Genomic DNA, 14,402 nt, shown 5'->3' on the forward strand with positions numbered 1-14,402 from the left:
GATCAAGCCTCCAGGCTCATACAGCGGGGCAGGGCTCGTGCTGTTGCGGCCTGCTTCTTAACGCCCCCTTTCTGCGTCCCTCTTCTCTTAGACGTGAACTGCCACATGCCTGCCAACGGAGAAACGGTGGCCGTTCTCACCAACCCCAACATTCCCGTCGACGTTTCGCTCGGACTGCTGAAGAGAGAACTCTCAGCCGGTAACGCGCCAGGGGCCCAAGCGGCCATTCCTCTTTGTGGGGTACGGGGGTTGTACATATGAACTAGTGGTGCTTGTTTATTGCATTCTCGGGGCACCCACTTTTGGGTTGTTTCTTCTTGGAAAGGAAAGGAACCTCTTGTACAAGCACTGAGTCATTACTGACTCTTGGAGGGACGCCAACTTTCGCTGACGTTTTCTTGGCAGGCCTTATAGCGGGGTGGTTTGCCGTTGCCTTCCCCAGCCGTTATTCCCTTTCCCCCAGCTAGCTGGGTACTCATTTTACCGACCTCGGGAGGATGGAAGGCTGAGTCGACCCGAGCCGGCTGCCTGAAACCAGCTTCCGCTGGGATCGAACTCAGGCCGTGGGGAGAGTTTCAGCTGCAGAAACTGCTGCTTTACTGCTCTGCGCCACATGAGGCTCTTTATTAACTGTTACCACTCTGCTCCACACGAGACTCTTGTTTCCTCTTAAAGACCCCAATTTAGGCAGGCAGACAAGTGTTCACCTGTGGAAGCCCAACTCTATAAGGCGAGGAGCAAGGGAGACCAGAGCAGGCAGCAGAGATATCAGGGCCTGTATCAGTTGGACTGTCCCCCCCCCGGGCAGCGAGAGGGGAAGGAGGGCCATTCTCCCAGTCCTGCCGGCAATCTGCTTAATTTCCCCCCCCCCTCTTCCCTCCCCTGAACATGGTGATGGTAAGATCTGTACAACTATGGAACAGTCTACCTATGGAGGTTGCAGGTTCTCCGTCTCTGGAGGCTTTTAAGAAGAGGCTGGGCACCCACCTCTCAGGGGTCTTTTCACTGGTTTTCCTGCACATCGCAGAGGGTTGGGCTGGATGATCCTTGTGTTCCCTTCCCACCCCACAACTCTGATTCTGCTACAACTCCGTCTGATCATCAAGCCGCCTCTTAAAAGTCACCTTTGGCTGCTCCGTGATGCGTAAAACGACAGAAACCCCCGTTACGTGTGTAGAAACGACCCAGACCATTTTAGTTTGCAGCCCGGTTCCCCGTGGGAAGATGGAAAGAGTGACGTAATACATGGGGCGGGGGCGGGGGCGGGGGCGAGCCATGGTGTAATAAACTTACCTCTCAGAGTACAGTGTAGAGAGGGGCCCTTACCAGGATGTGATCGTGGAGGTTGTGGTGTCTCGAGTAGTACTTGTTTCCTGTTTGCGGAGGGAGGCGGTGGAGTGGGGCTGTGGTTCCTCTGCCCCCAAAGGGGTGAGAGAAATGACTGTACGGTCTAGGGTGAGATACTGTTGTTACTTTTTTAGTGCATGGAAAGTGAAAGAAAAACGGCTGATTTGACTGTTTTGCCTTTCTCTCCCCTTGCGCTCCGACTCCTTCACACAGCACAGAGTTAAAACTATGGAACTCGCAGTGGCTGAAGTGTTGGGAGATCCGGGTTCTAGTCCCCACTCGGCCATGGAAAGCCCACTGGGTGACTTTGGGCCAGTCACAGACTCTCAGCCCAACCCACCTCACAGGGTTGTTGTGAGGATAAAACAGAGAGGAGGAGGATTATGTACGCCGCCTTGAGTTCCTTAAGGAGGAAAAAAGGAGGGATATAAATGCAATAAGATTTATTTATTATATCAGGGATGCTTTAGGGTGGATTCCTGCCTTGAGCAGGGGGTTGGACTCGATGGCCTTATAGGCCCCTTCCAACTCTGCTATTCTATGATTCTAAGATGTCGTGATGGGCACCCATTTGGACGGCTTTAAAAGGGGGTTGGATAAATTCCTGGAGGAGAAGGCTATCAGTGGCTACTAGCCCTGATGGTTGTGTGCTACCTAAAGTATTCAGGGTAGTAAGCCTGTGGGCACTAGTTGCTGGGGAACATGGGTAGGAGGGTGCTGTTGCATGATGTCCTGCTTTGTGGGCCCCTGATTGACGGCTGTGTGAACAGAGTGCTGGACTAGATGGACCCTTGGTCTGATCCAGCAGCGCTCTTGTTATGGTCTTATGATTCTAGGCCCCTTGCCAGACACGAAGAAGCCCAAGCTGATGCACGGAACCCTGATCATCAAGGACAACGTAAGTGAAAAAGGGATGCCAGGGTGGGACAGTGGTTCGAGCGTTGGACTGGGACTTGGGAGATCTGGGTTCTAGTCCCCACTCGGGCATGAAGCCCACCGGGTGACTTAAGGCAGGCCACTGACTCTCAGCCTAACCCACCTCGCAGGATTGTTGTGAGGATGAAGTGGAGTCGAGGATCATGTATGGCAGCGGTTCTCAACCTGTGGGTCGCGACCCCTTTGGGGGTCGAACGACCCTTTCACAGGGGTCGCGTAAGACCATCGGAAAACACATATTTCCGATGGTCTTAGGAACCGAGCTACATAATTTTGCTACATAACAGTAGCAAAATTACAGTTATGAAGTAGCAACGAAAATAATTTTATGGTTGGGGGGTCACCACAACATGAGGAACTGTATTAAAGGGTCGCGGTATTAGGAAGGTTGAGAACCACTGATGTATGGTATAGTGTGGTATAGTGGCTAAGGACCTTTTCACATACACCTGTGTACAGTTCCGGTCCCCCCACCTTAAAAAAGAGTGTGGTGTAGTGGCTAAGGTGCTGGACTGGGAGTCGGGAGACCCGAGTTCGAGTCCCCACTCGGCTGTGGAAACCCACTGGGTGACTTTGGGCCAGTCACGGACTTTCAGCCCAGCCTACCTCACGGGGTTGTTGTTGTGAGGATAACGTGGAGAGGAGGAGGATTATGTACGCCGCCTTGGGTTTCTCGGAAGGAAAAAAAGCTGGGATATAAATGCAATAAATAAAATAAATATAGTAGAGTTGGAAAAAGCGCAGAAAGGGGCAACTAAAATGATGAAGGGGCTGGAGCATCTCCCCTATGAAGGAAGGTTACAACAGCTGGGATTGTTCAACTTGGAAAAATGATAGAGGGGTACAAAATTACGCACGGTGGGACAAACAAAAGGAAGGTCTTCTTCACACAGCGCATGGTTAAACTGTGGAACTCGCTACCACAAGATGTAGTGAAGGCCACCGATTTGGATGGCTTTAAAAGGGGGTTGGATGAATTCCTGGAGGAGAAGGAGATCCACGGCTACTAGCCCTGATGGCTATGTGCCTCCTCCAGTATCAGAGGCAGTAAGCCTGTGTGCACCAGTTGCTGGGGAACATGGGTGGGAAGGTGCTGTTGCACTCATGTCCTGATCGTGGGTTCCCGGTCGACAGCTGGCTGGTCGCTGTGTGAACAGAGCGCTGGATTAGATGGGATGTTTGGTCTGATCCCGGTGAGCTTTGCTTCCTTTTTATCAGCATCATAAATGGGAAATGAAAATGAACCGGCTATCCCAAGCCTGCTTACTTGGAAGTTTAACTCCCTCCGAACCGATTGGCCTTCAGTGATTTGGGGAGTGTTTCCTGTGCAACGTACTGCTGCCTCTCCTTAGAAACACACCCACTGTTTAATGAGATTGAAGAAATAGTTGGAATGAAGCTTGAAGCGACACCAAGAGTGGCATTACTCTCACTATTTGAAAATTTAAAGTGTAAAAAAGAAACTAAGGAGTTGATAACAAATTTGCTGACCGCTGCAAGGTTAATTATATCTAGGAACTGGAAGATTCAAGGGGATTATCATATTGAAGAATGGTAAAAAGAAGTTTGGGATATTGCTATTAATGATAAATTGACATGTAATATTAAGGTAAGAAGAGGTATAGCAAAGACGAATGAATTTGATGTGATATGGAAACAGTTCCCTCCCCTCTGCACTCCCTTTCTGTGCTGCCCCCCCCAAGCCCTACATGTGACCATGAGCTTTGCCGTCGCATCTTGCCCCCCCCCCCCCAATCTGCCAACGCTACGGCGTGATGTTTAACCCCTTTTCTCTCTCTGGGCAGAACTTCCGCCTGGTCTCGCCCGAGCAGGCCCTCAAGGAGCTGGGCTTGGGGGAACACCAGCTGCGCTTCACGTGCCGGATCCATTTCCAAGACCCCCGCAAAGAGCACGAGACGGGGCTGTGCGTTTACAACCACCTCAAAGGGTGCGTATTCATTCCGATTGGGCGGGGAATAAAAGGGGTGTGTGTGTGTGTGTGTATTGGGGCATGGCAGCAGGGATGCTTTCACCTGCTTGAGATTCCCGAAACCTTTATTGGAGTGAGAGTGAGTGAGTGTCCTGGTTGGCCGGTAGGTGAGGAAGAACCGTTTCTGGACTGGGGAAGAAAGGAAAGGAAAGGAACCTCTCATGCCAGCACTGAGTCATTACTGATTCTTGGAGGGACGCCACCTTTCGCTGACGTTTTCTTGGCAGGCCTTATAGTGGGGTGGTTTGCTGTTGCCTTCCCTGGCTGTGATTCCCTTTCCCCCAGCTAACTGGGTACTCATTTTACCGACCTCGAGAGGATGGAAGGCTGAGTCGACCCGAGCTGGCTGCCTGAGAACCAGCTTCCGCTGGGATCGAACTCGCGTGGGGAGAGTTTCAGCTGCAGAAATTGCTGCTTTACCGCTCTGCGCCACACAAGGCTACTCTGGACTGGGGACTCCACGCTAAAAGGGAGTTGCGGAATTGGGAAAAGGGCAACTCAGTTGATCAGGGGGCTGGAGCATCTTCCCTATGAGGGAAGGTTACAACTGCTGGTATTGCTTCGCTTCGAATAAAGGAAGCTAATGGTATGCTTTAGGGTGGATTCCTGCCTTGAGCAGGGGGTTGGACTCGATGGCCTTTTAGGCCCCTTCAAACTCTGCTATTCTATGATTCTATGAGACATGATTTATTTATTTACTATAGTACTTTTATCCCGCCCTTCAGCCAAAAAGGTGCTCAAGGCGGCTTACAAAAAATATTTCTTAAGACAGACCCTGCCCGCAGGCTTACAATCTAAAAAAAAAAAACATGACACAAAAGGAAAGGGGATTGGGAGGGAGGAGGAAGAAAATGATAAGAGGTGTACAAAATTACGGAGAGTGTGGAGAAAGTGGTAGAGGGGTCATCCCATGAAGCTGGTTAGTGGGAGATTCAGGACAGTTAAAAGGAAGGACTTCTTCACACTGCGGCGAGTTAAACGATGGAATTTGCTTCCACAAGTGACCAGGGCTTTGGATGGCTTTAGAAGGGGGTCGGATCAATTCCTGGAGGAGAAGGCTATCCAGGGCTACTTGGCCTGAAAGCTCTGTGCTGCCTCCTCCATCAGAAGCAGTAACCCTGTGTGGACCAGTTGCTGGAGAACATGGGTTGGAGGTTCTTGTTACATCCGTGTCCTGCTCGACAGCTGGTTGGCCACTATGTGAACAGAATGTTGGACTAGATGGGCCCTTTATTTAATCCATCAGGGCTCTTACGATGTAAATTAAAAATAGATGCCCGTGTAATCCAGATTCTGCATCTGGAAGAGTTGGCTACTGTTCCTTGTCGAAATTATGTAACCTGAAGGTCTCATTACCGTATTTCTTCGATTCTAAGACACATTTCCCTCCCGCCCCCCATATAAACATCTCTAAAAACGGGGTGCGTCTTAGAATCGCGGCTGCGTTTATTATTTCTTAGAATCTCCTGTGTCTTTAACAGTTGTATTGAAAAGGGAATTTCAGCAGGTGTCATTTGTATATATGGTGAACCTGGTGAAATTTCCTCCTCATCACAACAGTTAAAGCTGCAGGAGCCCTGCCCTCTTTTAAATCTGGTCACAGTGTAGCTGCAGTATAGCTCCTGCAGCTTTAACTGTTGTGATGAGGAGGAAATTTCACCAGGTGCAACATGCATACAAATCATGACTCTTGCTGAAATTCCCTTTTCTATACAACTGTTAAAGATACAGGAGCCCGGTCTTCCTTTCCAGATGTTCACCCTAGTTTAAGATCTCTTGGGAATTTATGTGTTGTTTATCCCTCTCCCCCCACCAGTGTCTTGAAGGATTATTCTGTCCAGCACCTCTCTGACTCCTCCATCATGGTGGAATCCATCCTGATCCAAGTCACTGTGCAGTCCGAAGACCCAGCTACAAAACTTCTGCTGGTGTCATGGACATACCAGGTGAGGTTTACATTTTGTATTTCGACCTGCCACCTCTATCCCATCCCTTCACACATCCATCTATATGCCCACCCATACTCATATGTGTGTGCTTACGTGTATGTAAACATGTCTATACATGTGCAAACATGTTGATATATGTCTATATGCACATATATGTGTATATAGACATGTATACAAAATGTGAATATCTGCATCTGTAAAAAAAAAAAGTAAATGTCCTCTTCAACCCAGCCTGGAAAGAGGATATTCCGCCAAACAAGTATGCAATCTACCTGGAAACCAGAAATCATGTTGCAGGTCCCTGTTGTTATTAGCTGTTAATAGCTATTAGCAGACTCCTCTGGGCTTTTTATCTGTTCTGTGGGCTTTCTGGGTCACTGAAATGTGGGAACCGACTCCCCGGAAAAGCGTGTAGCTGGACCGATGTTTTGTCTGAAATCATGGGTCTGCGATGACCTTATTCACACATGCCTTTCCATCCTCAAGCGAGGAACGTGTAGCGATGACCAAAGTCCCCAGAAATGCAGAGTATGGGGTGCAGGGAACGCTGATCAAATTTGCAGATGACACAAAATTGGGTGGGATAGCTAATACCCTGGAAGACAGAAACAAACTTCAAAGGGATCTTGATAGGCTGGAGTGCTGGGCTGAAAACAATAGAAATTTAATAGGAATAAATGCCAAGCTCTACATCTAGGAAATAGAAACCAAATGCACAGTTACAGGATGGGGGATACTTGGTTCATCAATACTACAAATGAAAAGGATCTGGGAATTGTTGTAGATCGCAAGCTGAATAGGAGCCAACAGTGTGATATGGCTGCAAGAAAGGCAAATGCTATTTGGGCTGCATTAATAGAAGTATAGCTTCCAAATCGCGTGAGGTACTGGTTCCTCTCTATTCGGCCCTGGTTAGGCCTCATCTAGAGTATTGCGTCCAGCTCTGGGCTCCACAATTCAAGAAGGACGCAGACAAGCTAGAGAGTGTTCAGAGGAGGGCAACCAGGATGATCGGGTCTGGAAACAAAGCCCTATGAAGAGAGACTGAAAGAACTTTAGCCTGGAGAAGAGAAGATTGAGGGGAGACATGATAGCACTTTTCAATTACTTAAAAGGTTGTCACACAGAGGAGGGCCAGGATCTCTTCCTGATCCTCCCAGAGTGCAGGACACGAAATCATGGGCTCAAGTTACAGGAAGCCAGATTCTGGCTGGACATCAGGAAAAATGTCCTGACTGTTAGAGCAGTACGACAATGGAATCAGTTGCCTGGTGAGGTTGTGGCCTCTCCCACACTCGAGGCCTTCAAGAGGCAGCTGGACAACCCTCTGTCAGGGATGCTTCAGCGTGGATTCCTGCATTGAGCAGGGGGATGGACTCAATGGCCTTGTAGGCCCCTTCCAACTCTATATTCTATGATTCTATTGGACGGTATAGAATTGCAGTAAATATATATTTGGCTGCACACTTAAACAGCTAATACCCAATGATAACAGCTGTGCTGTGTTGGATGGGGGTGTGTGGGGGAATTCATCAATTAAAAATGGCCCTAGGAAGCCCATTAAAACTTAAATGGGTTTTCACTGGATCTTGCAGGAGTCGTGAAGGTCGTTAGTTAGTTGTTTACATTGACTTATTTGAAAAAAAGTTTTAGACTGCCTTTTAGGGCAAAGCCACTCATATGAAGAGGATGAAGCACAATTTCCGTAAGATGCCATCAAAGTTCAAACAGCACTCGAAATGTTTCCAGAGGGGGCACGACGCTCACAGAAAATGAAACCCCTCACAAGAGCACTTTTTTAAAACTAGTGGTATAAGGCGTTAAATAGTTCAGCATCTCAGTGAGAAGCAGCTCGGTGTAAATAGGGTTTTTGAGGCCTGTTTAAAAGTCAGCAGTGAAGGAACCAGATATACGTCCCTTGGAAGGGAGGGACACAGAGATCATAGAATCACAGAATAGTAGAGTTGGAAGGGGCCTACAAGGCCATCAAGTCCAACCCCCTGCTCAATGCAGGAATCCACCCTAAAGTATCCAGCTGCCTCTTGAAGGCCTCTAGTGTGGGAGAGCCCACAACTTCACCAGGCAACTGATTCCATTGTCATACTGCTCTAACAGTCAGGAAGTTTTTCCTGATGTCCAGCCGGAATCTGGCTTCCTTTGACTTGAGCCCATTATTCCGTGTCCTGCATTCTGGGAGGATCGAGAAGAGATCCTGGCCCTCCTCTGTGTGACAACCTTTTAAGTATTTGAAGAGTGCTCTCATGTCTCCCCTCAATCGTCTCTTCTCCTGGCTAAACAGGCCCAGTTCTTTCAGTCTCTCTTCACAGGGCTTTGTTTCCAGACCCCTGATCATCCTGGTTGCCCTCCTCTGAACAGATGGGGCCAAGCATGAAAAATTATGTGGCGTTTCCAGTCTTAAAATGTTTTTAAAAAGAAGAAGCAGGGACCACCCATTAACATCTATTTTTTAAATAATAATAATAATAATAATCTGGATTTTGTGTACAGGATGAAGAAATGGGTAGCTACGTTACTGCCTTGTTGAAGAAGGCACTGCCCCAAATCACCGCGTAAGCCCTGGGCATCTTTTGAAGCTGCTGGAAGTTGGCAAACCTCAAAAAATATAAAGAACTATGTAAATACGTAAGTTGTGGACAGTGGTGTGTTTGTGTGTGTTTAAGTAAAGGATTTTTAGTTTCAATATTATCGGCCTTTGTCAGGGATAACATATACCATCCTTTGCCACATAGCTATCAGGGCTAGTAGCCCTTGACAGCCTTCTCCTCCAGGAATTTATCCAACCCCCTTTTAAAGCCATCCAAAAGGGTGCCTGTTGCCACATCTTGTGGTGGTGAGTTCCATAGTTTGACTGCACTGCGTGAAGGACTTTCTTTTATCTCTCTTGAATCTCCCACCAATCACCTTCATGGGATGACTCTAGTATTATGGGAGAGGGAGAAAAATGTCCCCTATCCACATTCTCCACATCGTGCATTATTTTGGCCACCTTTCTCCTGTCTCCCCTCAGCCTCCTTTTTTTCCAAGCTAAACAATCCCAGCTGTTGTCACCTTCCCTCATAGGGGAGATGCTGCAGCCCCTTCATCATTTGAGTTTCCCTTTTCTGCACTTTTCCCATCTTCTTTTAAGTGTGGTGACCAGAATTGTACACAGTCTTCCAAGTGTGGTCGCACCATAGATTTGTATAAAGGCAGTAGGATACTGGCCGTTTTATTCCCAATTCCTTTTCTAATAATTGGGGAAGGCTGCTCTCTATGAACACGGGTACGTGAGTAGTCTCGTGTCCGAAAACAAGCTACGCTGTAACCGGGTCACCTGAAGCCTGCACAGAAAACCGACGCGGGACCTTATTTTGCACTTGGTCACGGGGAGGAGCAAAATTCTGCGCAAGGCGCTTATTCGAACCTTCAGCTTCTGAGGTCGGAGTCCACGCTTTTAAGCACAACTTTGCAGCCAAAGCCGGGGGGGGGGGGAGTTGAAAAGATGAAAGCTGTATTCTGCGCTCGCCGTTCTGTGCCCCTGCAGCGTTTTCTTACTACAACTGTTTATTTATTTATTTATTTATCATATTTATACCCCGCTCCTCATCCAAAAAAGGCTCTCGGAGCGGCTTACACTTAGCAAAAAAGACAGTCCCTGCCTTAAGGCTTACAGTCTAATAAAGACATGACACACAAGGAAAAGGAGTTCAGGGGGGGGGGGGGGAAGAGAGAGAGAGAGAGAGTCCAACAGGAGCAGGCCCTGATGTTACTTCTGCCTGCTCCTGTCCCCTCGGTCCTTCTTCTTCCCCACAGGACCAAGATGGCAGTTTGCCCTGTGGGGGTGGGGGAAGAGTCCAACTGGAGCAGGCCCCGATGTTTCTTCTGCCTGCTCCTGTCCCCTCGGTCTTTCTTCTTCCCCACAGGGCCAAGATGACAGTTTGCCCTGTGGGGGTGGGGGAAGAGTCCAACAGAAGCATATACAACTACGTATAACCCACTGTCCGTCTCTCACTCTCTCTCTCAAAAAAAGCTTTGGTTGCTTTGTGATGCATAAAATGTACCCCAGTTACGTGTATAGAACAGCCTGGACCATTTCAAACAGCAGTGGAAGTCAGAGGACCTTCTGTACAGGGTTTCACCAGGTTTATCCCGTCTGCAGCCCGGCTGCATTTCTTCCCCCACCTGGGTTCAGGCATGCTTCTCTTTGCGTCCGGCTGCCTGCCGTCTTGGGCACCGCAGACCGTGTAGACCTTCGTCGCATTTCTCCGGAGCCGAAACTGCCAACGCCAGCGTTTGCTGGCCGCGATGAAGTAGTACAAAACAGGGTTCAGGCAGCAGTTGAAGCTGATCAGCGCTAAGGTCACCCGGCGCATCCGGTAAATGAAAGCGGCGAAGCGGCAGTCCCGGATGAGCCCGGCCCGCATTAGGAAGTGCAACAGGTGGGTCAGGTGGTACGGAAGGAAGCAGGTGACGCAGATGAAGAGGATGAGGTAAATGGTACCCAGCGCCTTCCTCTTGCGGGCGCTGCGGGGGATACGGGAGATGCGGCGGGCGATCAACGGGTAGCTGATCAAGATAACGGCGAAGGGTACCACGAAGCCAAACACCAGCGCGCAGACGTTGTAGGGCATCATACGGCCGGTCCAGGTGGCGGCCTGAAAATTCTCAAAGCACACGGTGCTGTTGCGCACTTTGGAATCGAGGGCTCCTCCGAAAACCAGCGGGCCGGCGATGGCCAGCGCGGTCGCCCAGAGGGCCGCGGACACCACCCCGTAGTGGACGCTCTTGATCCGGATGTACGCGAAAGGGTACAAGACCGCCACGTACCGGTCGACGCAGACGCACGTGAAGAAGGCGATGCTGAGGTAGATGTTGAGGAAGTACACGCTCCCCGTGATCCGGCAGGCCGCGTCACCGAAGATCCAGTCGTTGCGGTTGAGGTGGTAATGGATCTTGAACGGCAGGACGCACGCGAAGGCCGTGTCCACCACAGCTAAGTTGACCAGGTAGATGTAAGAGCGAGGCGGGTTTGCGACTCTGCAGGTGAGGAGGTACAAGACCGCCCCGTTTTCAAGCAGGCCCAGGACAAAGACGGTGCTGTAGACGATGGTGAAGAGGGAATACTGGAATTCAGCTTGAAGGACACACTCCAAACTGGCGTTGGTCGTGTTAGGCCACACGTTAGCGAGAGTTGTGTCATCCATTTTTTAAGGCGAGGAACCTTTGCCTCAGGTTTTTTTACCTCTCCTCCAGAAGGTCTGAGGTGCCTCAGCAGATCACTTTGCGAAAGCTGAAGGCGAATCGAGTTCAGGGATGAAGCCTCGTCCGCATCCACAGAGGTCGTACATAGCTGGATCTCAGCCGGCAAAGCAAAACGGACCCGTTGAAGAACAAAACTGTCGAGCACAGAAAGAGGAGTGGTAAAATGGGATAAAATGGAGCAGGCAACAAAAGACAACTCCCATCAATGTTGTTTCGGCCTTCTCTGTGGTGGCCCCCTGGTTGTGGAATACCCTCCCCTTGGAGGCCCTACTGGCGCCAAAGCTGGCTTATAGAATCATAGAATAGTAGTGTTGGAAGGGGCCTACAAGGCCATCAAGTCCAACCCCCCCTGCTCAATGCAGGAATCCACCCTAAAGCATCCCTGACAGATGGCTGTCCAGCTGCCTCTTGAAGGCCTCTAGAGTGGGAGAGACCACCACCTCCCTAGGGAACTGGTTCCGTTGTCGTACTGCTCTAACAGTCAGGAAGTTTTTCCTGATGTCCAGCTGGAATCTGGCTTCCTTTAACTTGAGCCCGTTATTCTGTGTCCTGCACTCTGGGAGGATCGAGACGAGATCCTGGCCCTCCTCTGTGTGACAACCTTTTAAGTATTTGAAGAGGGCTACCGTGTCTCCCCTCAATCTTCTCTTCTCCGGGCTAAACAAGCCCAGTTCTTTCAGTCTCTCTTCATAGGGCTTTGAACTCCAAAGCTCGCAATCTGATATGGACTTGAGCCCCAATGAAAATTTAGCCGAGCACACGTTTGGATGATTCCACGTCCCCGGTTCCCAGCAGTTTGGTAAATCCAATCAACTTCTTTCCAAGGCTGCGGTAGAAGTTTTAGGTAAAATACGTATTTATACAAACCGTGGGGGAGATTTTTCTCCCTTTCATGCTGCTAGAACTCCAGTTGGTTCCATCTAGCTGATCGCCGGCAAACGAAGGGCGAATAATAAAGCCCTGTTAAGTCGCACTAGCTTCTATGACTTAAAAGAACCCCACACCAACGGCTATTAGATTTGGTACCTTGATGTTTAGAGGCACCTTAGTGGCGGGGACGCTACGCTGGGGACAAGCGAGAGGGGATGGAGGGCACTGCTGTCCTCTGTTGGGCACAGGATACTGGGCAAAGCAGGCCTCTGGTCTGACGCAGCAGAGCTGTTGCTATGTTCTCCAGGGTTTAGCACAGGCTATTAAACGTGATAGCTTCTGAATATCAGTATCGAGGGACCCCCAAAACGGGGACAGGCATTTGTTGAATGTTCTGCATTCCCGGCTGGTTGCTCTTGAAAAACAGACAACTGGGCAAGTAGGTGCTTTCGTTTGATTGCAGAACCAAAATTCTTTAGGGAACCAAAAATCCTAATTGGAGAGGGCACACTAGAGCAGGGGTTCCCAATTGGTGGTCCGTGGACCCCAGGGGGTCCACGTAAGCTACCCAGGGGATCCCTGGCACCATTCATATATTCACCATTCATTTCTGAAGTCCACTGACGACGAATTCCTTCCAGAAGTAAAATATAACACCACTGAGCACCTGCGTGATTTAGCGACTAGCTTCAGAGATTACTTCCCTGCACCTAATCCTGAAAACTCACGGAGAAGGAATCCTTTTGAATGTGGTGATGTACAACTAACAACTCTCTGCGGAAGAGCGAGATGCACTTGCTGACGTGACTTGTGATGGTTCACTGAAATCATTTTTCAAAGAATCTAGACCGGACCAATTCTGGGTGAAGGTTCCTCCTGATTATAAGGAGTTAGGTGAAAAAGCTTTGAAACATCTAGTTCCTTTTTGTTCCACGTATCTTTGTGAACAAACATTTTCGGCATTTTGTTATATGAAGAACAAGCCTAGATGTTGATCCAGATTTGAGATTAAAAGTAGGAAATATTGAACCGGATGTGGAAGGGATTGTTCGGGACAAAAAGAGGCACGATTTCTCCCATCATATTTAGGTTTAGTAGCTGCTAGACATGTCATAATTTGTTCATTTGTAAACCAGACGTTAGCAAAATTAAATTCATCTTCATATTCCTAACTAAATCACTGTCATTTTTGCGTGGTAATATCACAAATATCACAAATTTTATGGTCTGTTTTTTTAGTATACCTTTTGCTTATTAGGGGCTACCCCTTATTTTCTCTACAAAATTGCTTCGCACAGGTAACTACCATAGAGATAACATTTTTTTTTCAAAAGTAGGGGGTCCATGGCTTGGCATTTGAAAAACAAGGGGTCCTCAGCACTTAGCTAATTGGGAACCACTGCATTAGAGGCCTTCAAGAGGCAGCTGGACAACCCTCTGTCAGGGATGCTTTCAGGTGGATTCCTGCATTGAGCAGGGGGCTGGACTTGATGGCCTTATAGGACCCTCCCAACTCTACTATTCTATGATTCTGTGACAGCTCAGTAAGATACTCTATGGCTATGAAATGCTGACTGTTTAGGGGCTGGGCATGGAAAACGGGGTTGTGGTGAGTGGAGAGGCCGGAATCCTGAGCCGGAAACACCCTGCGCTGCAACAATTCGTTGCAGCTCCCTCGTTTTCTAATGGAAAGCCATCCCTGCTAGCTTACGATACGCCGCCAAAAACCTCCCGCATGAAGACGTTACTGCTGTAGGTTTCGTCTGCCTGTTTTCTTTTTTTAGGCTGCGTTATCCGATTTTGTACCCCGCGGGTTTTGGTGCAAACCACCTTGCGGACTTCCGTAGGGAGGCAGGGCAGAAATCCATCATCAAGGGCGACAGTAATGATTCAAAACCACTTACCCGTCCTCGCTCTCGCAGCCGGGCCCCAGCGGTTCAACAGCCGACGGTTTCCCTCCTTGGAGAGGGGTCTGCAGCGACCCGCCGCCTCGTGAGCTTTCTGACGCCCGGAGGCGTCCCTGCGTGCTTTTTCTCTTGCAAAGGAAT

General features: G+C 49.1%; 2 protein-coding genes across 2 annotated transcripts in view; one reads left to right on the forward strand and one right to left on the reverse strand.

Annotated features, from left to right (window-relative positions):
• The window catches only part of INTS11 (integrator complex subunit 11), a 41,405-nt gene extending 32,477 nt beyond the window's left edge, over positions 1-8,928 (forward strand). The window contains exons 15-19 of the mRNA XM_063145061.1: positions 92-199; positions 2,184-2,245; positions 4,089-4,231; positions 6,090-6,219; positions 8,731-8,928. Coding sequence (XP_063001131.1) covers positions 92-199; positions 2,184-2,245; positions 4,089-4,231; positions 6,090-6,219; positions 8,731-8,796 — 509 coding nt within the window. The 3' untranslated portion in view covers positions 8,797-8,928. The remainder of the gene's footprint in view (positions 1-91; positions 200-2,183; positions 2,246-4,088; positions 4,232-6,089; positions 6,220-8,730) is intronic.
• A 1,132-nt stretch (positions 8,929-10,060) lies between these two features.
• Positions 10,061-14,352, reverse strand: LOC134411335 (lysophosphatidic acid receptor 6-like). Its single transcript, XM_063145065.1, has 2 exons — positions 14,259-14,352; positions 10,061-11,618 (listed from the first exon to the last, which is right to left on the reverse strand). Exon 2 carries the CDS (start codon positions 11,424-11,426, stop codon positions 10,317-10,319), a length of 1,110 nt encoding a protein of 369 aa, XP_063001135.1. The 5' UTR covers positions 11,427-11,618; positions 14,259-14,352; the 3' UTR covers positions 10,061-10,316.
• Positions 14,353-14,402: the final 50 nt, after the last annotated feature.

The sequence above is a fragment of the Elgaria multicarinata genome, chromosome 20 (genome assembly GCF_023053635.1).
Source record: "Elgaria multicarinata webbii isolate HBS135686 ecotype San Diego chromosome 20, rElgMul1.1.pri, whole genome shotgun sequence".
NCBI lineage: Eukaryota > Metazoa > Chordata > Lepidosauria > Squamata > Anguidae > Elgaria > Elgaria multicarinata.

What these genes read in the sequence shown, in the direction of transcription:
- LOC134411335 (XM_063145065.1), bottom strand. Translation starts at nt 11,426, where the DNA reads ATGGATGACACAACTCTCGCTAACGTGTGGCCTAACACGACCAACGCC.